The following is a 23,689-nucleotide window of genomic DNA, read 5'->3' as shown; positions in this document are numbered from 1 at the left end:
TGCTAATACTATTAATACTTCATTACCATCAATATTATTAACACTGTTGTCAGCATTGTTGTCACTGTCATTATTATTGACATAATTATGGAAATACCTTTATATATAGTTTATTTAATACGTGCTTTCTGATTACTATGGCTGTATTATCATATTGTAACTATATTTATAACCCATTAATATATAATAATAGATATTTATTTCCTAATACTACACGTAGTACATGTGATTATTAATATTAGATTCTGGAAACACATATATCTATAAAACTACAGTCCTTTTTTCTCTCTTTCTTTCTTTTCTCTTTTTTAAATATATATATATATATATATATATATATATATATATATATATATATATATATATATATATCCCCCCTGCCCGAGTATGTTATTTAAATAATTGAATAATAATTGGGCAGACTGAGCCAGAGATCCCTTCTCTTTGATGCACATGGTGAGACAGTGACTACACCGACTCTTTGATGCACACGGTGAGACAGTGACTACACCGACTCTTTGATGCACACGGTGAGACAGTGACCACACTGACTCCCTTGTGGGATGGCTCCCCCCACGGCATTTGAGAGGGGTCTTGGATGGGACTGAATGGTGGGTCAGTTCTCTTGATTCGGACAGCAGGACATTGACTACACTGACTCGCTGGTGGGCTGGCTCCCCCCGCGAGGTTTGGGAGAGGTTTTTGAAGGAGATTGTGCAATGGGTTGACCCTCCTCATTGGGGTTAGAGGGCGACCTGCAGGCCTGCATTGCTGGTCTCGGTTATCAAGATACATCAGAGTGCTGTGTCTTGGCTGGGGGTGCCCTACTGTCCTACTCTGATATCCCTCGAATGGTGGCCCGTCCACGTATCTCCTCTGTATGCCTCCTCCCTTAATTTCGTTCCCTGTAGTTAATTATATATACATTATTTTTCTTTTCCATCCCCTCTCTACACTTTGTTCCACAGCTTGCCTTACATAAATATTTACATACATACCGAATAGAGATGTACACACACAACCTCACATCTACACTTCACATAATCACATGTAAAACCTGTTTTGTTTGTTTTTGGTTCATTTTTTTGTTTGTCCTGTTTTTAAGTTGTTGTATTCCAATATTTTGTTAAAAAAAAAGGAAGACATACTTAAAATTCTAGTATGCAAACTTATTTTTTCAAAGTATGCATATAATTTATAAAGTATCTGTATGTATTTTGTGAACAACTTCTTTTTTTATATACACATACTTATTGTTTAGTATTTGTACATATTTTCAGTGATTTGTATTTTCAAGTTTCTATGCTTAAAGACTTCTATGTATTAGGTAAACTTTGCTTTCTTAATTAATCCATTGGGTAAGTTTGTTAAACTTTGCTAAATTCTGCTGCAGTGGTAATTTGGCTTAATGGGTAGTATATTTGTTGCTTCATGTTCCGAGGGTTGCCAGTTCAATGCTGAACTGTTATGGGGTTAGAATTGTTTCATAATTCCAAATAAATAGATTATGATCCACAAATAAATGTAGTGAGAGTCCCAAAATTAAACAAATTCACAAATAAATAAAATGAGATTTGCAAACAAAAAATTGTTTGCAAATATTGTTTGCAAATTGTTTACAAATATGTTCTTATATCACAAACAGAATTTTCATCCAAAACATTCATTTGTGAATCACGGCCTGTCTATTTATGGATTGCACAAGTATTTCTGAATTTTGAAATGCATCTAGCTTCAAAAGTGCATATAAATCCACAAATAAGTGGACTCCACCCACTGTCTACTCAAGCCAATCAAATATATGAATATATGTGTTTTCACCAGTTTTCAATTTTTTCAGTTTGCCCAGATTAATAAGTTTATGTAATGCAGATATGTGCTTCAGTATCCTTAAAACAACACAGGGGCATTATTTAAATGCTATAATTCATACAGTGCTGTTCAGCTTTATGTAACGAATAGTGACAGGAATGCCTTAAAAAAGTAGTATGTACTTTCTGAACTACTCCTCAACTTATTTGTCTTTTCTTGCCAATAAAAAACTGCCTCATGTCTGTTCCCTTTCTCTTACTTGAGACGTCAAGTTCTGTTTCTGAATTGCTCCAAGGCCTCAATGGCATCTCTTTGCATGGGGAAACCTACGCCCTGCCCTTTCTGTCGGCACCTGTAAGAGCGTACAACATACACACACACACACACACACACACACACACACACACACACACACACACACACACACACACATGCATGCACACACAATTAGTGATGATCATGCTGACTACAGTTGTGCTGGTATAAATTTTGTGTACAATTTCAACATCAAAATCTGCTCCTGTTCCAGCCACACATGTAGGGAACAGTTTATATAATGACAAGTGCTTCCGCTTATTCCTCCATTCACTACACAGTGCCTCCATCTGTATTTGTTTAGAACACATTATCTATTCATCCTGAATATTGTATTCGTCTCTATCATACACACAAGATACATTTTACAGAGGCTGCAGGAGCTGGAACTGCTTTTTCGTCTATCTACTTAATAAAAGTGGCATTACTCTGCCCCAAATATAGCTTACTGCACTGTAATCTGCCCTGCTGATCTCAATAAGATGTTTTGAAAATGGCTGCCTGTTAAGGCTGTCCATGTAACATGGTCACTTAATGAAGACAAACTGTATTTTTATTTGTCAGCATGTACATTATGTGCTGCATGCTCCGAATTTGGCTCCAGGAGATGATACAAACAAGAGAGCATCTACAGTCAGTTCCAGAATTACTGGCATCCATGGTAAACAATGTTTCTGTCATCAACTGCTGTTTTCCTTGGTCAACCTGTTCGATGTCTGGTTGTTAGTACACCAGGGCTTTCTTTCTTTTTCAGGACATTCCAAATTGTTGTATTCACTATGCCCAATGCTTGAGCATTTCCATGACTCAAACCAACAGTAGACATTCAGTGTTATTAATTGTTTAAACAATATATCTAACAGGGCACACCTTGGCAACATGTCAGTCACATGTTCCAGTATTTTTGATCATTTGAAAAATGGATGAGTTCAAACAAAACATTGCCATGTTCTGTCTTTAACACAACTAGATGTATATATCAAGAAATGAAAGCTGAAACGCCTATTGTCTCATATTCATCTTTTGATCTCAAACCCAAATGTCTTCAGTGAAAAGCAAAGACAAAAGCATCGCCCTTGCTGTTTGAATACTGTCTGAGGGGATTGTACAGTATATAGCCATTGCCTGATTTATGAAGTCCAACACACTCTTATCTCATTTCACATGAGCATTCTCTAATCTTCCACTGGAGATGATCTTCACCATCATCAACAGCATCATCCTCACAACACCAGTTGAAGGAATATCTTTTGGAAGAATGGTTAGTACAGTCAGAGAGACTTATAGAACTCTGGCAAATGCATATTGTAGCAGTTCTAGTGAACCTGTAGTGAGCCAAAAACTCACTAACACACACTATATTGCTTTTTCCATCGGTGTATTTACATTCAACATGGGCCTTTCAAAGTATAGGTTTCTAGCCAAGCTACAACTCTTTTATGGCACAGGTTTTGGATGTACAGGGAGTAAAGAAAGAATATAAAGGCAGCTATTTTGCCCTGGTTCACAATAGTGAATCCTTGAGGACACATTTAACCTGTACCTTAGGGAACAAAAACAGTGTCTTATGTACTGCTAAGTGTACCGTAACCGTTTTTTCTCAGTGTTTCAGCTAGTTAAGTTTAACTAAACATTTAAAATCTTGCTGTCCTGTATCTTCCTGGGGACACTATATTTACACTATGTTATACTCACAGCAGAATGATCCGGGGACCATACTATGAAGATCCACTCATAGCCCTGATTGTTGGTGCTGTCCAGCCTGTAGAGGACGAAGGCATGTCATCCTCCAAGAGAGGCAGGATGTAAATCCAGCTCCCATTTTTGCGCTGCAGATCTGGTTCTTCCCAACACAAGCTGTTTTGAAGAACACAGCAGAACTGTAGGCTTACTTTTTGGTTCCATTTGGATGTATATATTTTACTTACTTTAATATTTATAGTATAAATAATAATATATATGAAGTCTTAATAAATATTAAATAAATAATATATAAAAAATATTGCTGAACTTTATTACAAAAATAAACAGTACTGACTGTACCAAGAAAATGTACTGTAGTTTTTAAAATTAAATGAATGTATAAATGTATACATTCATTTAATTTTAAAAACTACAGTACATTTTCTTGGTACAGTCAGTACTGTTTATTTTTGTAATAAAGTTCAGCAATATTTTACTTTGAGTATTCAATTGACTAATTGGTTATTGCCAGGTACTGCCCAGCTTAGTTATCGGCATGGGTAAAATCCACAATCATCCACCTCTAGATAATTCTCTCACACACATAATAGAGTTAAGAAGTAAAGTAGAAACCTCTGAAGGGCCACTGTTTATGCATTTGTATCCCGGATTTTGCATTCTAGTGTTTCATAACATCCAAATATAAATAATTTTTGATATTGCAGTCAATGTGCCTCATGAAATAAAAGAGAAAAAGTTGAAATGTAAGATCCAGTTATCCAAAAGACTGCGACCTTTCTAGAAGTAAACAATGATATGAATTCCCTAAAAAGGATGCCAGATAGTGTCGTGGCGAACAATCTTTCCAGCCTAACAAAGAACTTCAGAGACAGAGGGTTAGTAGATTATTGAAACAATAAAGTGAGACAGTCTGCAGAAAGTCTGAAAAACGCAAACACATACAGCCCTTATACCTTTCTTCACAGTGTACTAATCTTAGGTGGGGTTTGCCTTTTCTCTTAAAAACAGATCAATCTTCTTGGCCTTTAGATATTGACCTCCACTTTGTTCAGGGACTCATTATTCCATTTCTGTTTGTCAAACGTCTGTGAAACTTGTTCAGTTTATGTCTCAGTTATTGAATGTTTTTATGCTAATACAAATATTTACACGTTAAGAAATAAAAGCAGTTGAATGTGAGAGGACGTTTATTTTTTTGCTGAATATGTGTGTGTGTGTGTGTGTGTGTGTACACACACACACACACACACACACACACACACACACACACACACACACACACACACATACATAGACTCACTAAGCACTTATCTTTATCAGGAACACTATACTAATATGGATAGGGCCTCTCTTTGCTCTCAAAAACAGCCTCGATTCCTTGTGGCATGGATCCCTCGAGATTTTAGAAACTGAAGGCAACTGAAGAAGATCTAACTCAGGTGTTCTTTTAACTTTTCCAGGGCAAGGCCCCCCAAATGGCATTAACATTTGACCGAGGCCCCCCTTTTGCAAGATGTCTTTAAAACACATTAAAAATACAGACTTCTGACTATATCCCCCTTTTTTATTATTATTAATAATTACATCTCACATCTTTACATTACATTACATTAGGAATTGATTGTGTATGTGTGTGGTTGTCTGAGAATGAGAATTTATTTTTCCACACCAAATTGTTGTGGACCCTCAGGCGTCTCCCGGCGGCCCCCACTTTGAAAACCACTGATCTAACTCAAAGTCATGTTCATGAAACAGTTTGAGAAGACTTTTGCTTTGACGTGCAATAGTTGTATGCAATATTTTTGCTAAACACTTTGCATTAAAGCTGAAAGTATCCAAGGAGGTGGATAAAAAAGTTTCAATAAGATTTGAACATGATTTCATATTAATATTAACATTAACAGTGGAGTACAGCTCTAACAAACACCTCATCTATTTTTATCTAGCTATTTATAGGATAAACAGAGTCTGTATGAATTAGAGGATTTCTGTTAAGCACTTCAGGTAACTTTAAAAAGAAAATTTAGTCTTTACTTTTAGACGCCAAAACATATACAATAGCTTTTAGAATAATATATTTGTATACGTTTTTATTTTATTTTTTTAAATAGAGGGACCGTATATTCAGTACTCCAACGACATCTTTAAAGAGGAGCACCTCGGACTTCCTCCATTTTGTGGATGAATCACAAATGACTGTGTGTTGGACAGAGAGTCTGCGTTGTGTGCACTAGAAGCCGCTCGTTCACACCCTATTTAGTGCACTTATACAGGAAGGACTGAGCAGTTTTAACTCCAGCCGAGGATTCATGGTCTTGTTGTTGTTGTAATCATAGCGGAACGCTGCAAAGCGGAACTACATAACTGGTGTGTGTTTGTAGAGACGAATCGGTTAGTGTTTCGAGCTGCAAGAGGACTTTGTGATTTAAAAAGTATTCAACCACGAATACTAAAATTGAAATGTATGACTTGCTGCTGTAGTAGTTGTGTGGTGCATAAGCGTTTGATTTTGTATTCTTATTTAGCTAACTTTATAAGCAAATCACAAACCGGACGTAGGTCCATCCTATCCATTCCCCCCTGTACACGACCCACACTTGATAGGTCCACAATAGCAGATCGAAAACTGGATATTCAGTGTCCGAAATGAGCAGCGAAATAAAGGCGGAGGAGACAGAAATTAAAGGTGTGCACGAGACTGAAATGGAAGTCAAAAATATGGAGGAGGAAACCGTGAAACAGGAAGAAGAAGAAGAAGAGGAGGAGGAGGAGGATGAGGAGGCACTTCCACATTCTGAATTTTTGGATATTTTTCAGGAAGGCTTGGCTCTGATTGTACAGGACCCTCTATTATGTGATCTACCGATTCAGGTTGCTTATTTTCACACATGGCCTTTACAACAACTCTCTTAATAACATAAACATCAACATTAATAATAATAATAATAATAATAATAATAATAATAATAATAATGGTATAATTAAACTGATAGATATTTTCATTTTGGTGTTAAAACTGTAAAATTGCCCAAACTAACAAACCCCCGTCTCTCTCTCTCTCTGTCTCTCTCTCTGTCTGACTCTGTCTCTCTCTCTCTCTCTCTCTCTCTCTCTCTCTCTCTCTCTCTCTCTCTCTCTCTCTCTCTGTGCCTCTCTCTCTCTTTCTCTCTCTCTGCCTCTGCGTCTCTCTCTCTTTCTCTCTGCCTCTGCATCTCTCTCTCTCTCTCTGTCTGTCTCTCTGTCTGTCTCTCTGTCTCTAGGTCACATTGGAGGAGGTGAATTCTCAGGTAGCTCTGGAGTATGGCCAGGCTATGACTGTGCGTGTGTGTAAAGCTGATGGAGAGGTCATGCGTAAGTTCTTCTTAATTCTTAGTCAGCGTAATCCATTTCTATTTTGTCTGTATCAAGAAATAAATGCACAGCTCTTGGCAAACTACAACACTGAACCATTGTATGAACCAGTGCGTGGTTCCATACTGTCTGTGTTACTTGTTTTTGCCCCTTGTGTATTTTAAAATAATACATTTCCAAACATATATTTTAGTGTGGTTTATTTATTTATTTTTTTGCATATTCTAATCAGAGGTATCGGTACCCACACAATTAACACGTTTGCCTTGCATCTCCGGGATTGGAGGTCCGAATATTGGCTCCACCCTGTGTGTGTGGAGATTGCATGTTCTCCTCATGGAATTTCCAAATTGTCTGTAGTGTGTGAATGTGAGTGTGTGTGTGATTTTTCCCTGCGATGGGTTGGCACCCTGGAGGGTGTTCCCTGGGATAGGCTCCAGGCTCCCCACGACCTTGTGTAGGATAAGTGGTATGGATAATCTTGGTCCACTTCTCCATGTAGAACATTTCAAGCTCCTTTATATTTTTATATGTAGGTTTGCAGGCACTTCTGCAATTCAGTTCAGATGATATGTGACCAGTAGGGTTCAAGTCCAGAGATGGAGATGATTGATTATGTAGATTTTTCCTGAAATCATTTCTGTTGATTTGGATGTATACCATATGGGGAAAAAAATTTGCAACACCTGACCATCACACCCATATGTAGCCATTAGCTGGAAGCACACAATTGTATAGGAAGTCTTTGTGTGCTGTAGCATTACAATTTCCTTTCAGTGGAATTAAGAGGCCCAAACCTGTTCCAGCATGACAATACCCCTGTGCACAAAGCGAGTTCCATGAAGGCATGGAGTCCTGCACAAAGCCCTAACCTGACCCTACTACAGAGGCTGGGACTCATGGCCTCTGTATTTATATATATATATATATAAAATAAAAAAATACTGTTTATAGCTTTGGTCCTTTGTCCAACATGCTGTGCAGTTTTATTGACTGAGTGGAATGATCTTGTCTTCAGCGATCGTGGTGGTGCAGTCTGCTACTGTGCTGGATCTGAAGAAGGCCATTCAACGCTACTTGGAGCTGAAGCAGCAGCGTGAGGGTGGCATAAAACACATCAGCTGGTAGGTCTCTCATGTCCTGAGGGCAGTGAATTATATTTTCTTTTAAATGCCTTAGAGATTTTGGGACTAGAAGGACTGTGTGAATATTCTGAAATCAATCTTTCAGGAGATACGTGTGGCGAACGTTTCACTTGGTCTTTAACGGGGAAAGGTTAGAGGACGACAAAAAGAAGCTGAAAGAGTAAGTGCCAAGAAGTGTTTTTTAGTAATGTCACAATCTAAACATTTATGTCAAAAAGAGTACTGATTATCCATTTGGTGTTCAGAGGCATGCAGACAGATAGATCACTTTATTAATCTGAGCGGGAAATTTGGCCATTACAGCAGCACAGAGAGTTAGAAGAATACTAAAAGTAATTTAACATTATAAATGAAATAAAATAATAAATATATAAAAAGAATACAGTGTGAGAGTGATGTGTAGTGCAGTGGCATGTAAACATTGTAGATATAAGCAGCAGACTTGAGTGGAATTAAAGTGGCAGTTCAGTGCAACACTGTAAACAGTGATAAAATAAATAGGGATATACAGTGCCCTCCACTAATATTGGCACCCTTGGTAAATATGAGCAAAGAAGGCTGTGCAAAATTGTTTTTATTGTTGAACTTTTTGATCTTTGTTCAAAACATTCACTCTGCCCTCATGGATATCAAACAATTGCAAACACAACACGGGTTTATCCAAAAAATCTATGTTAAATATAGATGTGCAACAATTATTGACACCCCTATGAATTCATATGAGAAAAATATATATGAAGTATATTCCCATTGATATTTTAAACTTTTTTTAGTACACCTGGGTGAATAGGAACAGGAAATAGTTTAACCATGACTTCCTGTTTCACAGCAGTATAAATGAGGTAACACCACTGATATATAACTGGATAGCTAGTGCCGCCATCTTTGTATTCCTTAACATTCTGAAATCACTATGGGTCGTAATCAGTGATCTCTCTCTCTCTCTCTCTCTCTCTCTCTCTCTCTCTCTCTGTATGTGTATGTACGTGTGTGTGTGTGTGTGTATATATATATATATATATATATATATATATATATATATATATATATATATATATATATATATATATATATATATATTAGTAAAATGGCTGCTTAGTCCCTTAGTCAATCATAACAATAGGTAAGACCAAGGAATATAGCTGTGATGTGCGGCAAAAGTCTGTTGAGCTTCACAAAATGGGAAGTGACTGAGAAAATAGTAGAAGCATTGAAAATGCCCATTTCCGCCATCAGGGCAATAATTAAGAAGTTCTAATTAACTGGAAATATTATGAACACAACCTGGAATTGGACATGTGTCTATATTGTCTCAACACACTGTGACGAGGATGGTGGTTCAAGTGGCCAAAAAATCATCAAGGATCACATCTGGAGAATTGCAGAAGTTATTTGCGTCTTGGGGTCAGAAAGTCTCCAAAACTACAATCTGAAGTCACCTACATCACCACAAGTTGTTTGGAAGGGTTTCAAGAAAAAAACATTCTACTCTCATCCAAAAACAAACTCAAGAGTCTTCAGTTTGCCAGACACTACTGGAACTTCAAATGGGATGGGTTCTATGGTCAGATGAAACCAAAATAGAGCTTTTTGGCAATAAACACCAGAGGTGGTTTTGGTGCACACAGAGAAGTAGTGATATGGAAAAGTACCTCATGTCCATGCTTAAATATGGTGGTGACTCTTTAATGTTTTTGGGCTGTTTTTTTCTGGACATTTTGTTAGGTTGAGGGTTTTTTTTTTTTTTTTTTTTTTTTTTTTTTTTTTTTTTTTTTGCATGTACTGCCCGTTTCGAATCCCCTCACAACATTTCAATGGGATTCAAATCCGGGCTTTATCTAGGCCATTCCATAACCCCCCCCATTTCTTCTTTTTGAGCCATTCCTTGATGGACTTGCTAGTGTGCTTAGGATCATTATCCTGTTGAAAGGTCCACTTTCGCGTCAACTTTCAGACAGATGGCCTCCCATTATCTTCAAGCACTCTTTGCTACGGTGCAGAATTCATAGTTGAATCAATGCTGTCCAGTCCCTGAGGCAGCGAAGCAACCACAAACCATAACATTTCCATCATCGTGCTTCACAGTTGGTATGAAGCGCTTCTCCTGAAAAGCTGTCTTTGGTCTACCCAAACAGTCTGCTGTTACTATGGCCAGATAACTCTATCTTTAATTCGTCTGTCCAGAGCGCATTATTCCAAATGGCCTGGTCTTTGCCTATATGCTCATTGACAGACTGTAGTCTTGCAAAGGCTTTTTCCTGGCTCGCCTCCCATGTAAGTGAAATTTGAACAATCTCTTTCTGACAGTAGAAGCACTTTGACACCAACAGTTGCAAGATCCTTCTAGCAGATCTTGTAATGAAATTGTGGGGTTCCTGGAGACTTCTTTTTGCATCAGACAGTCTGCTATTGGGCTGAATTTTCTTTAGAAAAGTCATTTGAAATTTGTGCTGCTTGTAGATTATTTTCCTTATAGTGGAATTATGTATTTCAAATAATTTGGAGATCTCTTTAAATCCCTTCCCAGACTCCTAGGCATCCACAACCTTTTTTTCTGAAGGCCTTACAAAACTCTTTAGATCTTGGCATGATGACACCACACACCTCAATAGCAAAGGGAACACCAGACACTAGATATGAGAGGGATATAAATAAGACAGGTTCCACCTGCACCCCCTAAGCAGGTTCTAATCACTGGAACCCAACCTTGATTTTAACTTTATGGATTTGAAGGTGTGAGAAATGTAGGGGCGTACTTACTTTTTCCATGTGTTTGATCTGTTTTTGTTAATTTAAAATGTGAAAATTACTATGAAATGTTATTTTCAAGTGTCATTTGATAGGATGTATCAACGTTTTGAAACAGTACCTATTAATAGAGGATCAAATGTTTGCTTGTCCAAATATGTAAAAAAACAAAACAAAAAAAAACATTTACATGGAGTGTATTTATTTTTTCACATGACTGTAAAACATATGCAGATTTATTCTTCTTAGAGTTATTATATCAGTCTCTTGTATAATTCCTTGTATTATTTTCCTCTTATGTTTCTGCCATCAGCTATGGAATCAGAAACAGGGATGAAGTGACCTTCATGAAGAAACTGAGGAAGAAATGAACATACTTGTAAGATTGCTTTTGTTCCTTACAATTTTGTCTTTCATTACAATCTATCTATCTAGCTATCTGTCTGTCAATCTATCTATCTAGTGTGTGTGTATGTGTGTATATATATATATATATATATATATATATATATATATATATATATAAAATATACACACACACACAGGTCCATATATATTTGGACACTGACACAAGTTTTGTTATTTTAGTTGTTTACCAAAACATATTCAAGTTACAGTTAAATATTAAATATGGGCTTAGTGCAGTCTCTCATCTTTAATTTAAATGTATTCACATCCACATTGGTGGAAGGGTTTAGGAATTACAGCTCTTTAATATGTAGCACCTTCTTTTTCAAGGGACCAAAAGTAATTGGACATTTGATTCAAAAGCTGTTTCATGGACGGGTATGGGCTATTCCTTTGTTATTTTTCTCATCAGTTAATCAGCCTGGAGTTGATTCCAAGTCTGGCATTCGCATTTGTAAGCTGTCGCTGTGAACCCACAGTATGCAGTCAAAGGAGCTCTCAATGCAAGGGAAAGAGGCCATCATTAGGCTGCAAAAAAAAAAAAAAACATCAGAGAGATAGCAGGAACATTAGGAGTGGCCAAATCAACAGTTTTTGGTACATTCTGAGAAAAAAAGAACGCACTGATGAGCTCTGAAATGCAAAAGGGTCTGGATGTCAATGGAGGACAACAGTGATGGATGATCGAAGATCATAAAGAAGATGGTAAAGAAAAACCCCTTCACAACATCCAGCAAAGTGAAGAACACTCTCCAGGAGGTAGGCATTTCATTATCCAAGTCTACTATAAAGAGAAGACTTCACGACAGCAAATACAGAATCTCAAGAATAGAAAGGCCAAAAAACATCTAAAAAAAAAAAACAACCAACCCAGCCCAGCTTTGGAAAAGCATTCTTTAGACTGTTGAAATGAAGATCAACCTGTACCAGAATGATAGGAAGAAAATATTATAGAGAAGGCTTGGAATGGCTCATGATCCGAAGCATACCACATCATCTGTAAAACACGGTGGGGGAAGTGTGATGGCATGGACATACATGGCTTCCAATGGCACTGGGGTTTATTGATGATGTGACAGAGGATAGAAGCAGCTGAATTCTGAAGTGTATGGGAATACATTGTCTGCTCAGATTCAGCTAAATTCAGTGAAGTCAATTGGACGGCGCTTCACTTTACAGATGGACAATGACCTAAAACATACTGCAAAAGCAACCCAGGAGTTTTTTAAAGCAAAGAAGTGGAATATTCTGCAGTGGCCGTCAGTCACCTGATCTCAACCCCATCGAGCATGACTTTCACTTGCTGAAGACAAAACGTAAGACAGAAAGACCCACGAACATACAACAGCTGAAGACAACTGCAGTAAAGGCCTGACAAAGCATCACAAAAGAGGAAACCCAGTGTTTGGTGATGTCCATGGGTTCCAGCCTTCAAGCAGTCATTGCCTGCAACAGATTCTCGACAAAGTAGTAAAAATGAACATTTCTTTTATGATTACGTTAATCTGTCCAATTATATTTGACTCCCTGAAATAAGGGAACTGTGTATAAAAATGGTTGCAATTCCTAAACGTTTCATATGATGTATTTTTGTTCAACCCCTTGAATTAAAGCTGAAAGTCTGTAGTACATCTCAGTTGTTTAATTTCAAATCCATTGTGGTGGCGTACAGAGCCAAAATTCTGAAAATAGTGTCACTGTCCAAACTGCAGGCCTAACTCTCTCTGTCTGTGTGTGTGCATGTGCATATATAATGTATAAAATGTCTGTTATGCCCAAGTTGAGTGTTTTTTTTTGTTTTGTTTTGTTTTGTTTTGTTTTTTACATTCAATATTCAAAATGTGTATCGTGAGAGGGACAGCAAGCTTTTGTGATATAATTAGAAACCATAAAATTTGCCTAAATACACAACATAATGGGGAATTCACAGCCATATTATCATCCATCGTTATACACTATATTCTACAGGCTAAAGTGAATTATGAACACACTTTTTGTACTTTTTGTTCCAGTTACTCTTTCTTTGCACTTTTTGTTCATTTTAGATAGATTTATCCACAGCATCCGCCTTCTAGACGACTCCGCTGATCTAGGAATATGCACACTGACATGTAACCACATCTTTTAAATATGTGGACCTTGTTCCTGGTGCCACGACACATTTCCCAGTCTAACGTTTCCTCAGTAAAGAGTCACATTGGAGAGCTGCATTTCTACTATAACCGCCTTCAGGAGCTTTATTTTATAAGGAAGTACATTTTCAAATACTTTTCTATTTTTTTGTACTGTTGAATCCGAATCATTCCTTGGACCATGGACCAAATCTTTTTAAGGTGCCTTTGAAGCTTCTGAGGTCGAGTACTCATTTCTATTTGTACATAAGTGTTTTTTTTGCCTATTAAAACTCCATCTTGTTTGTGTTTATGTTTGTTGCTGTTTTTTCCCCTCAAAATTGTTGATTAGATGCTCAAAAACATCTCATTGAGCTAGTTTGACTGTCATTCGGCTGTCAGTCGTGCCGATTGGCTTTATTTGACGTTTTTGGTTAATATGGCAGCTGGTTTGCAATGCTGATTATAAGCAGAGTGAGCATCACATTTCGTAAGTGTGAGAAAGTGAGACAGAGTCGAGGATAGAGAATAGTTGCGTCTCCTTCTTGGCGTATATCATGGCTGCAACGTCGAAACAGCAGAAGCTACAGAGGATCAATGAAGAGCTGCACAAGCTAACACTACACAGAGATCAGCTCAACAGTAGACTTCGTTTACTGGCTTTGCTGAAGGAATTCCGGCAGAATGCTGGCTACCATGCGGAAGGTCAGGACATTTTCTTTGCTGATTCCGTTATTTAAATAATAATAATAATAATAATAATAATAATAATAATAATAATAATAGATGTTCAAGAGAAATATAGCTAGCAACTGAAATAACTGAAGTAGCACTTGTCTTAGTTGGTTTGATTGACACAAATATTTTAAAAAAATTTTATTAGCAGTAGGTGAACCTACTGAGAACGACGAGTATGAACGGATACAGGAGGAACTCAAGGCACTTTCAGAAAGGAAATTAGCACTACAGGCGTTACGAGAAACTCTGGAAGGAACAAGTAAAAGTTGTATGTTTTATCATGTGTATATACTTGATATCTCCACTACGGATTTCACATCTTATAACATTTTTATTTGGTTTTATAGGTGATACTTTAAGCACACCACAAAAATATGACCCTTCGGGTAATGAGATATTTATAGTGGAGAGACCGCCGTCCTATCCAGGTCAGAACGCTGGTTTTATTATGCCACACATTCTACAGTATTTCATTCAGTGTTCATTCTTATACAGCTTTTCAAAATGTTATTTGTTTGTCTTTTGATTAAAAAATCTTCATGTAGCTATTTTAACTAATCATATTTTTGTCTGAGTGTGCACATTTGTCGAACTGTAACTAAATTACACGACTAACTCAACTGTACACAGTGGAATAAATCCTTCTGTGTTTAAGGTTTTTTGTACATTTAGTGCAGCCTCCATTTCAAAGTACAGCACATATACACAACCATGTGAAGCACAGCTTGTGTAGAGACAGTTTTACACTTTATAAGATTTTTAGATCCAGATCGCAACCAATCAGCAGGATATTTTAAAAAGATCTGTAAGTTTAATTTCTCAAAACAAATGTATAACCCATTCCTGCACAAATGCTCCTGCGTTTGCATTAATATTGTCCTTACAATGTATTTTTGGTCCCATTTTCTCAAACCAATATTGTTTTTGTCTCTTCAGTTAAATTTCAAAATGCTTTGTCAACAAGAAAGCGTTTATTTATTTATTTATTTTTTAAAAAAACTTCTCCTTCAAAGCTAGTTTCTGTGATACAAGGTACACTCTATGGCCAAAAGTACACATACCAATATGAGCTTGTTGGACAATCCATTCCAAAACTATGGGCATTAATATAAAGTTGGCCTTCACTCTTCTGAGAAGGTGTTTCAGTTCATCCCAGTGGGGTAGAGGTAAGGGCTTTGTGCAGGAACCTCAAGTTCTTCCACATCCAACTCATCAAATCAATGTCTTTATGGACCTCACTTTTGCGCACAGGGGGATTGTCATGCTGGAACATGAGGTTCTTCCCCAAACTGTTGCTACAAAGCTGGAAGAAAACAATTGTCTAAAATGTCTCTGTATGTTGTAAGAGGCCCAAAAACCTGAAAAACAACCCCAGACCATTATCATCCCTCGTCCATCACACTATACTGGTGGCATGTCCCACATAAACCATCAGAATGACATCTTTCACTACTCTCTCCCTTCTCACTATACCATCTACCTTCCCTGACACAATTTACTTTTCCCTATCACCTGGTGCACTGTAAATAAATTTCGCCTTGCACCTACGTGCTACTGTGCGTTGAGCCATGATTTCACACATTTTGTGTCCCCATGAGCCTTCAACATGAATCTCCAGCATACCTGCTGGATCACAGTATGATTTTATGCATTGCACTGCTGCCAGACGATTGGCTGAGTAAATGAATGTGTAGGCATTGTCACGATACAACGTATGAAGCATGGGTCTTTTAGTTCCCCATTCAGCTCTTAGCTAGTTGTGCTGTTGGGGTCATGTTGCTCTCTGTAGCATCCCTAGATCTGTTTTTGAATTGTGCGTCCTCCTCCACTGAGTAGAGTCTCATATCAGCCGGGAAAGGCTGCCTGATGCAACAGAGAGACCCGTACAGTCAGTCCATACAGGATTTTGTTGAGTTTTTTGTGATCGTCACGGCCAAAATTGCTTGATTTGCTGTGGCTTTTAAAAAAAATTTTGATTCAATTTGCTGAATGCTTTTTTTTTGTGGAAAATTGGCGAAATTGCAATTGTAAACAGTGATGTTTGTTGGTAAATGAGACCTTTTTAGCTGTACTCCTGTTCGACGCACGTGAATCGAAGAGGGCTTTGGCCAAATGTGTGTTCCACATTCCAAATCTGCGGGAATTATAAAAATCACTTTAAAAATTTGCTTTAATTTCTGAGATCGCAAAATCATGAGATTCTGGAGGGACTGAATAGTGCTCTTATTTGGGGCAGATTCAACACGGTCATGTTTCGGCTCCCATACACCAGACCTTAAATATTATCCTGCTTGCTGATGACTGCAGCCGTCACTGTTTCCACGAGCTAACATGCTAGTACGCTAGCTACTTACCTAACAGCGTGTTTAGGAGAAGTGTTTCTTTTTTAAATCCCTGTAGCCTCTCCTGATTCGAGTTTAACAGGAAGATACTTTTTCAGAGGGTGGAATGTGGGCTTGATTAAGCTTAAATATTTATTTCACCTCATGTAATCTAAGGTGTATTTATGTCGAATCCATTGTCTGATTTGTGCAAGTCAACAACCATGTGTCGTGGTTTTTCCTGTGGTAATAGATGCCAGAGGTGTTTAACTTCATAGATATAACCCAGAGAAAACAGGATGTGGTTAAAGGCAGTGACTTCTTCAAAGCAAATGAAAACGTTTTGAAGAATGAGTTTTTCAAGTTAGTTTACAGTACACTAAAATATTCCATAGGGATGTTGAAAATTTTATTTCTAGAGAGAATTTATTTATTTATTTAAAAAATGAGTGATGTTTTTCCCCCTCTTATTGTTTAAGTGGTAAATTTCTAGTTTCCAATCGTATTTTTTTAAATGAAAGGTGCCATTACTTCTGTAGGGCACGGTATCTCTATTGCACTGAGATCTCCCAAGAGCATCAAGGGCTTTTGCTTTCAAGCATGAATTCATATTCTGCTGAACTCCATCTCCATGGGTTTTTGAGACTAGTGTGTACACATTTAGTGTATGTTAATGCCACTTAATTCATTGGTATGGGGAGTACTTTCCCCTCCCCCAGTATGTCTCAAAGTGAAGTGTGTGTGTGTGTGTGTGTGTGTGTGTGTGTGTGTGTGTGTGTGTGTGTGTGTGTGTGTGTTTCAGCTCCTCAGGTGATTTCAGATATACAGAAACTACCACGACATCCTTCACAAATACAGTGTCCTTACTGTGAACAGTACATTACTACAGAGGTGAGCACAGTGATTGGGAACACCACCTGGCTCGTGTGCCTGGTGTCCACCTTCATTGGGTGAGTATCATTATAGGTGTTAAGTGTTTTCTTCTAATACTGTGTATAATCTTTTCACATACAAAAAGAACAAGCATATTCTAACAGATTACATACATAAAAAGCAATGCACTCCTCACAGAGGGCATTAGGATGCAAAACAAATATGACCTATAGCTAAAAGTTCCTCTGTAGTTAGTACATGGATATTATCAAAAAGTAAATCTTGTTAAAAAGAAAAAAACAGCAGCATTTTCAAATTTAAACCCCTATAACCTGATACATCGGAGAGCAAATGTCCTGTTACAGAGAACAAGATAAACTTATAGAGCCAACTAATCCATCTACAATAGCACCACACATCTTCAGTTATTACACTACATGTATAGTTTCTGTGTAACTACCAGTCCCTCCAGGATTCTCGATTTTCCGATCACAGAACTGAACACAAAATCAAAGAAACGCCATGATATTTGAAGGAGCTTACAGATTTTCAAAATTACGGCAGATTTTCCATAGATTTGGGCCAAGACAAGTCATGTGATGTCACATTCAGCCAAAGCCCTCTTTGGTTAATGTCGAATATGAGTACAGCTAAAAGGTCTCATTTACCAGTTATCTCATCTCAATCTCATTACAATTTTGCCAATTCAAGTAGTTTTCCACAAAAAAGGCACAAAAATATCTGAACTACTGACGTATTAGAGCAGTGGTTCGCAAATGGGGGGTGGGGGTGGGGGGTCACGGGGTCACGAGAGAAACTCTGTCTTTTGAAATGTTACTGGGAAACGCATTTGAACAACGAGTGAATGCTCCATTTCAGTCTCGCATAGTTCAGCAATAAAAATGGACATTTCTCAATCCATCTACTTCCGCTAAACAATCTCAAATTGCATACTTATGTACTAGACTGTTACTGAGTACTAACACTACCTGGTTTTCCAGTTAATGTTAGCGTTTCAAATCTTAAAAACCTCTTCAAACCTAACTAAAGCTGCGTTCTGTGTACCAGTCTTCTGTATTTTCTAGATTAGTAAATACTTTTGAATGTAAGGTCAGAGTTTATGACTTTTAAGACGCAGTTCATAACAACAATCACGATCACAGAGGAAAGTTTAAAGAGAAACAGGGCTCTCTGAGAGTCAGTGTGTATAACATCACTGTGCATAGCATTTTACAGTCCGACTCGGAAACCTGATGGACAGGGATCTGATTTTCTGATTGCTCTGACGTGCAATCTGGTGAATATTGCTTTCAGATCTTCTGGATATACATAAGATACACAGAGTGTGTGAACAATGTTGCTTGCGTTGCTGTTGCTTCTGTACGCGCATGTGAAGTCATGACCGCTTGACATTCGGGCCGTATCACAGCACCCGGGCATGGATTACTCGCTATAACAACACAATATTATTTTAGTCACTTATGTTACATCTGTATGTTTCTAATATAATAAAATGGTAAAATGTTATAGCAGTCCTATTATGAATTTGGGGCAAAAAAAGTGGTCAAGGCTTGGGTCACAGAAAATTAATGATGTCCATTTGTCGTAAAAGTTTGAGGAGCCCTGTATTAAATACACTTAATATAAAGCAGGGCTGGTGTCTCGGATGACGCTCTTTTGATAATAGATCTTTTACTAATTACATAGACATGTGTCTTACATTGTTTGTTCCCTCATTTAGCTGCGTAGCTGGCTGCTGCCTCATCCCCTTCTGCATCAGCGCTTTCAAAGATGTAGTGCACAAATGCCCGAAGTGTCGCAGTCACATTCACACGTGCACCAAAATGTAAGGAAAAAGCAACGCTAGAAAGGAGAAAGCCTTTTCCAGGGATCTAGGAGTCTGCTTTCTGACTAGCTGCATGAAGGTGTGCCTGTGTGCTCCACTGCTCTCCATGAAAAAAAAATGACAGAACACATGTTCTAATATCGGAGACTGTGAATAAAACCAGTCCGTTCTGATTGTATACAGGACACAGACATTTTAATGACACACAAGGCTATATGTATAATAAAGATATGTACAATGTTAAATTCAAGCCTCATTATCTACACTGGCACATGGCATGTTGGAAAAAATAAAGAGAATATTTTCATATGCATAATAAAAAAAAAAAGTTACAAAACCAGACTGTAGTTGGAAAGCAGAACTAAAACTGAACTTGAGTACTCTATTTTCCAGTATATACAATATACACTAGTGTTTATGCAACAGGAGTTTGTTCCATTAATATAAAACCTAAAAACATGTTTTATGATTTAGTGGTGGTGACACTCCACTGGTGTCTGGTCAAGAATGAAACCTGCCTCAAGTTAAACCAGTTCCTAATATAACCTGCTCATTACAGTACATAGTAGATCTTTGTGGACTTTCACCTGATGCCTCTGTCTTGTGCAAGCCATTTTTGCTATTATCTATTGACTATAAATTATTACACAGCTGTTTTACTCTGGTGAATTCAGAGCATATTCATATTTTTTCAAACTGTACTTTATTTTGCATTTTTGTACTTTAATGTTGCTGATTGTGTGATGAAGGCAGGTACAATTCACCAGTAAACACATCAAGGAAAAACTTGGTCTCTATCTGCTGAACTCTAACTGCATTGTGTTGAAATGATCGCCTTGTTGAACTTTGTGATCAGAGGGATGACAAGTAACAGTCGAAGCTAATGTCTGAATGAACCAATGAATTATGCAGCACCTAATATACAGTTCTGATCATAAGTTTACACACCCCCAGCAGAATGGCAAACAAAAGATGTTTGTTTTCTTAAAAAAAAAGGTAAATCATACATTTCTTTTATTTAGTAATGGTGCTCAGATGAAGCTATTTATCATCACAAATTATAGTAATCCTAATAATAACTGAAATTACACAGGTGACCCCTGTCAAAAGTTTACATACCCTTGGGCCTGTTTATGCAGAAGTAAATTCACTGTGAAGGTTCAGAATCCGACTTGTTTGACTAATGTGTGTGTGTGTGTGTGTGTGTGTATAAATAGTGTGTTTGGTGTACATTTATATTTATTTATTTAAGCAAACACTTTTATCCAAAGCGACTTACAAATGAGGAAATACAAGCGATAATCAAGCAGAGAACAATACAAGTAGTGCTACCAAACAAGATTTATAATCGAGTTCTAGAGAAACAAAGTGCGCAGAGTAGAGGTGTAAGTGCGAGAGTAAGTTTTAAATTTTTAAAAAAAAAATAATGTGGAGTTGGCATTTTAGGGCTTAGTTAAGTGCTCACGGAAGAGGTGGGTCTTTTTTGAAAATATTGATTGATTCTGCAGTCCGGATTGAGTTTGGAAGTTTATTCCACCACTGAGGGACATTTAGTTTGAAGGCTCTGGAAAGGGACCTTGAGCCATGCTGAGTAGGCAAAAGAAAGTCAACTGGTCTGTGAGAGAAAAAAAGTAATTCTACACAATAAATGAGGAAAAAATATCAAAGATTTGAAAATGCCAGTCATCACTATTCAAACTCTGATAAAGATGTGGAAAACCAGTCGTTCTTCGGATACCAGGCCAACATCAGGTTGGACCAAAAGGATTTCTGAAACAACCACCAAGAAAATCAATATACTGTAGGCTTATCTGAAACTACACGGTATGGCCATTTCAGAATGTACAATAAGGAAATATTGGAAATATTGAACTGCATATGGTACAGTGGTAGCTCAGATGTTAAGATATTGGCCTACTGATTAGAAGGTTGTGAGTTCAAATCCCAGCACTGCCAAACTGCCACTGCTGGAGCCTTGAGCAAGGCCCTTAACCCTCAACTGCTCAGCTGTATAAATGAGATAAATGTAAGTTGCTCTGGATAACGGTGTCTGCCAAATATAAGTGTAGAAAAAGCCATTTTTGCACCCATACCCCAAAATAGCCTGCTTGAAATACACCAAACTGCATCTAGCTTAATCTCAAGATTTCTGAAATAATTTAGTGATAAGAAAATTGAACAACCTTAACCATCATGTTTAGAGAGGAATCAACAAAGCCTATTATCAGAAAACTTTGCAAGAAAATTTGCATGCATCATCCAGGAAACTGAACATGGAGCGCAAATGGACTTTCCAACGTGACAGCAATCTACAGCACAAGGCGGAAGTTGACCTTCCTGTTTTTGCAGGGGAAGAAAGGTAATGTTCTGGCATGGTCCTCACAGTCCCTGGACCTCAAAATTCATTGAGCCACTTTACAGAGTATTCAAAAGTTCAAGACGACATGCAAGGCATTTGGCCAAAAATTCTGGTTAACACTTGGATGTTTAAACCCAAATTGCAAATTTAACTTGTGCAAAAAATAAAAAAAACATTTGCGAATCCAATGTGTTCAAGAGAATAAAATTGCCACTTCTGGGGAAACAGGCGCATCTCGCTGTCTGGCATTTTCTTAGCCAATTATCCAATCACATTATTTGTTGAGGCAAAGCCACATGACTTTTTTGATGCACATTGAGGAATATATTCAGTAAACATGTTTCCATCATAGTTTGTGTGCACGTCTTCCTAACGAATAAAAACAATTATCCGCTTCAATTGAGCACATACGTTTTTTATGCACAATTTGGAGATTTGATTCACGTCTAGTGTCTCCATCCAGTGTTTTTTTATGCAATATCATACAATTCACATACAAATACATGGATGGAAACAGCTATTGGTGCTCAAGACACACAATACTAATTATATTAAGTAGCAAGGGTATGTAAACTTTTGATGTGGATCAACTAATTTCAATTATAATTCTGATTAATATACAGTAATATAAGCAAATTATGATAAATAGCTTTAATCTGTATAATCAATCATATTGTCTAAAAATGGTGTAGACTCTGCCAGGGGCATGTAAACTTATAAGCAGAACTATATTTCACATTAGGATTTTTAAAAAGGCTTTCTGTTTTATGACTGCTACATGTGCGAGAACAGCAAATAAAAATGAAATGTTAAGCAGAACGCTAAATATCTCTTCATTTGCTGCATTACATACTTTTGTCTGAAGGTACAGTAATGCAATAAACTGATAGCAAGTGTATTCTAGATGCAAATAACTGCTACATTTTTGACACCAAATGTGTGGCTTAAGTGACTTTCAATGCAACTACCAAGCTAAAGCTAAATCCTAAATTTAAACAACCTGTCTGAACACAGTAGTTAGTTGCCCACGCGTTCATGTCTTCCAAAACATAACATTTGATTTTTTATTTTATTATTATTATTATTATTTTTTTTACAAATAACACTTAAGTTATCAAAAGGAAAACATTACTTTGGACCACCATGTAAATTAAAGAGCTATAAATGTTAAGAAAATGTTTGACATTTTCATCAGTTGGTTACTGGCATTAAATTATTGGTCACATCACAGTCCCATGTTCATGTCATGTTTCTGAGTCAATTTGTGTTTTATGAACAACTAAGCAGCTCAGTTCCCATATCAAACTTTAAACTGTTAAACGGAACCACCACATGTTTGTTTTTCTCTTATTTAAGGCACTGATGCACCAGTGATTAATATTACTCCATCACTAATGCTGCCATTATTCTCTTGACACTTGATAAATGTGGCTCCTGGTTTAGACAGGCCAGTAAATCAACCAAAAAACAAAACAAAACAAAACACAAAACCCCAAAGCCTGTTTAAGTTGACCTGGATAGTGTAGTCAGTGCCCTCTACATGCCCAAAAGATGTGTCCAGGCCAATACTTGTGTGTTTTCTTTTTCACAGTGATGATAATGACATGGCATTAATTATGAGTTTCTCTGTAAAATCGTTTCATTTTCACTTTAGTAAACAAACTTACTCTCTATGACCCTTTTCTTTGGAACACTGTATGTCTGACATTTGCATACAGATGGCGCAGAGCTGCTGCAAAACAGAGGTCATATGTTAAGCCAACAAAGCTGGCAAAGTCACAAAAGAAAAAAAACAGAAAAGTAAAAAAGTAAAAAAAAAAAAAAAAAAAAAGTACAGTATACCTTACAAATATTGGAAAATAATTAACAAAATGGCCGACATTCTTTGTGCATCCTCAAAGACAGTTATTAGTGCACAAATTGGAAACATCTGGCTACCAGCCAGGCCCAAATAAAAA

At 37.2% G+C, this 23,689-nt stretch overlaps 3 protein-coding genes and 1 long non-coding RNA gene across 14 annotated transcripts in view; 2 read left to right on the top strand and 2 right to left on the bottom strand.

The window, feature by feature from the left end:
- Positions 1 to 378: 378 nt before the first annotated feature.
- LOC128629109 (uncharacterized) lies at positions 379 to 4,119 on the bottom strand. The gene is made up of 3 exons (XR_008393412.1): positions 3,823 to 4,119; positions 2,072 to 2,164; positions 379 to 905 (listed from the first exon to the last, which is right to left on the bottom strand). It is a non-coding gene; the product is annotated as an uncharacterized LOC128629109 (long non-coding RNA).
- Positions 4,120 to 6,140: 2,021 nt separating this feature from the next.
- On the top strand, positions 6,141 to 13,907 carry snrnp25 (small nuclear ribonucleoprotein 25). 4 transcript variants are annotated; one of them, XM_017454632.3, is made up of 6 exons: positions 6,141 to 6,702; positions 7,092 to 7,182; positions 8,201 to 8,306; positions 8,413 to 8,487; positions 11,389 to 11,454; positions 13,533 to 13,907. In XM_017454632.3, the coding sequence occupies exons 1-5, from the start codon at positions 6,478 to 6,480 to the stop codon at positions 11,444 to 11,446; spliced, it is 555 nt and encodes a 184-aa protein (XP_017310121.1). In that variant the 5' UTR covers positions 6,141 to 6,477; the 3' UTR covers positions 11,447 to 11,454; positions 13,533 to 13,907. The 4 variants fall into 4 exon arrangements, with proteins under 4 accessions (XP_017310121.1, XP_017310120.1, XP_047006340.1 ...); XM_017454631.3 differs by having other exon boundaries at positions 11,896 to 13,907; XM_047150384.2 differs by having other exon boundaries at positions 11,814 to 13,907.
- A 144-nt stretch (positions 13,908 to 14,051) lies between these two features.
- Positions 14,052 to 20,986, top strand: LOC108257145 (cell death-inducing p53-target protein 1). Of its 4 annotated transcripts, none has more exons than XM_047150383.2 (5): positions 14,052 to 14,299; positions 14,481 to 14,591; positions 14,680 to 14,760; positions 17,456 to 17,603; positions 19,268 to 20,986. In XM_047150383.2, exons 1-5 carry the CDS (start codon positions 14,152 to 14,154, stop codon positions 19,374 to 19,376), a joined length of 597 nt encoding a protein of 198 aa, XP_047006339.1. In that variant the 5' UTR covers positions 14,052 to 14,151; the 3' UTR covers positions 19,377 to 20,986. The 4 variants fall into 4 exon arrangements, with proteins under 4 accessions (XP_047006339.1, XP_017310117.1, XP_017310118.1 ...); XM_017454628.3 differs by having other exon boundaries at positions 14,481 to 14,600; XM_017454629.3 differs by having other exon boundaries at positions 14,478 to 14,591.
- Positions 20,987 to 22,767: 1,781 nt separating this feature from the next.
- The window catches only part of mrtfbb (myocardin related transcription factor Bb), a 42,602-nt gene continuing 41,680 nt past the window's right edge, over positions 22,768 to 23,689 (bottom strand). For all 5 annotated transcript variants that reach the window (XM_053675205.1, XM_017454622.3, XM_017454623.3 and 2 more), the window contains one exon: positions 22,768 to 23,689. This exon is cut by the window's right edge and continues 682 nt beyond it. The gene's annotated coding sequence lies outside the window, so the exon portion shown is untranslated.

The sequence above is a fragment of the Ictalurus punctatus genome, chromosome 24 (genome assembly GCF_001660625.3).
Source record: "Ictalurus punctatus breed USDA103 chromosome 24, Coco_2.0, whole genome shotgun sequence".
Lineage (NCBI taxonomy): Eukaryota > Metazoa > Chordata > Actinopteri > Siluriformes > Ictaluridae > Ictalurus > Ictalurus punctatus.
This window is presented reverse-complemented; position numbering and strand designations above follow the sequence as displayed.

Bases quoted from the DNA above. Each gene is read 5' to 3' on its own strand.
- snrnp25 (XM_017454632.3), top strand. From the start codon at position 6,478: ATGAGCAGCGAAATAAAGGCGGAGGAGACAGAAATTAAAGGTGTGCAC. The intron at 8,307-8,412 runs GTAGGTCTCTCA...TCAATCTTTCAG, and splicing joins GGCATAAAACACATCAGCTG to GAGATACGTGTGGCGAACGT. The intron at 8,488-11,388 runs GTAAGTGCCAAG...TTCTGCCATCAG, and splicing joins GACAAAAAGAAGCTGAAAGA to CTATGGAATCAGAAACAGGG.
- LOC108257145 (XM_017454626.3), top strand. From the start codon at position 14,152: ATGGCTGCAACGTCGAAACAGCAGAAGCTACAGAGGATCAATGAAGAG. The intron at 14,300-14,477 runs GTCAGGACATTT...AAATTTTATTAG, and splicing joins TGCTGGCTACCATGCGGAAG to CAGTAGGTGAACCTACTGAG. The intron at 17,604-19,267 runs GTGAGTATCATT...TCCCTCATTTAG, and splicing joins CTGGTGTCCACCTTCATTGG to CTGCGTAGCTGGCTGCTGCC.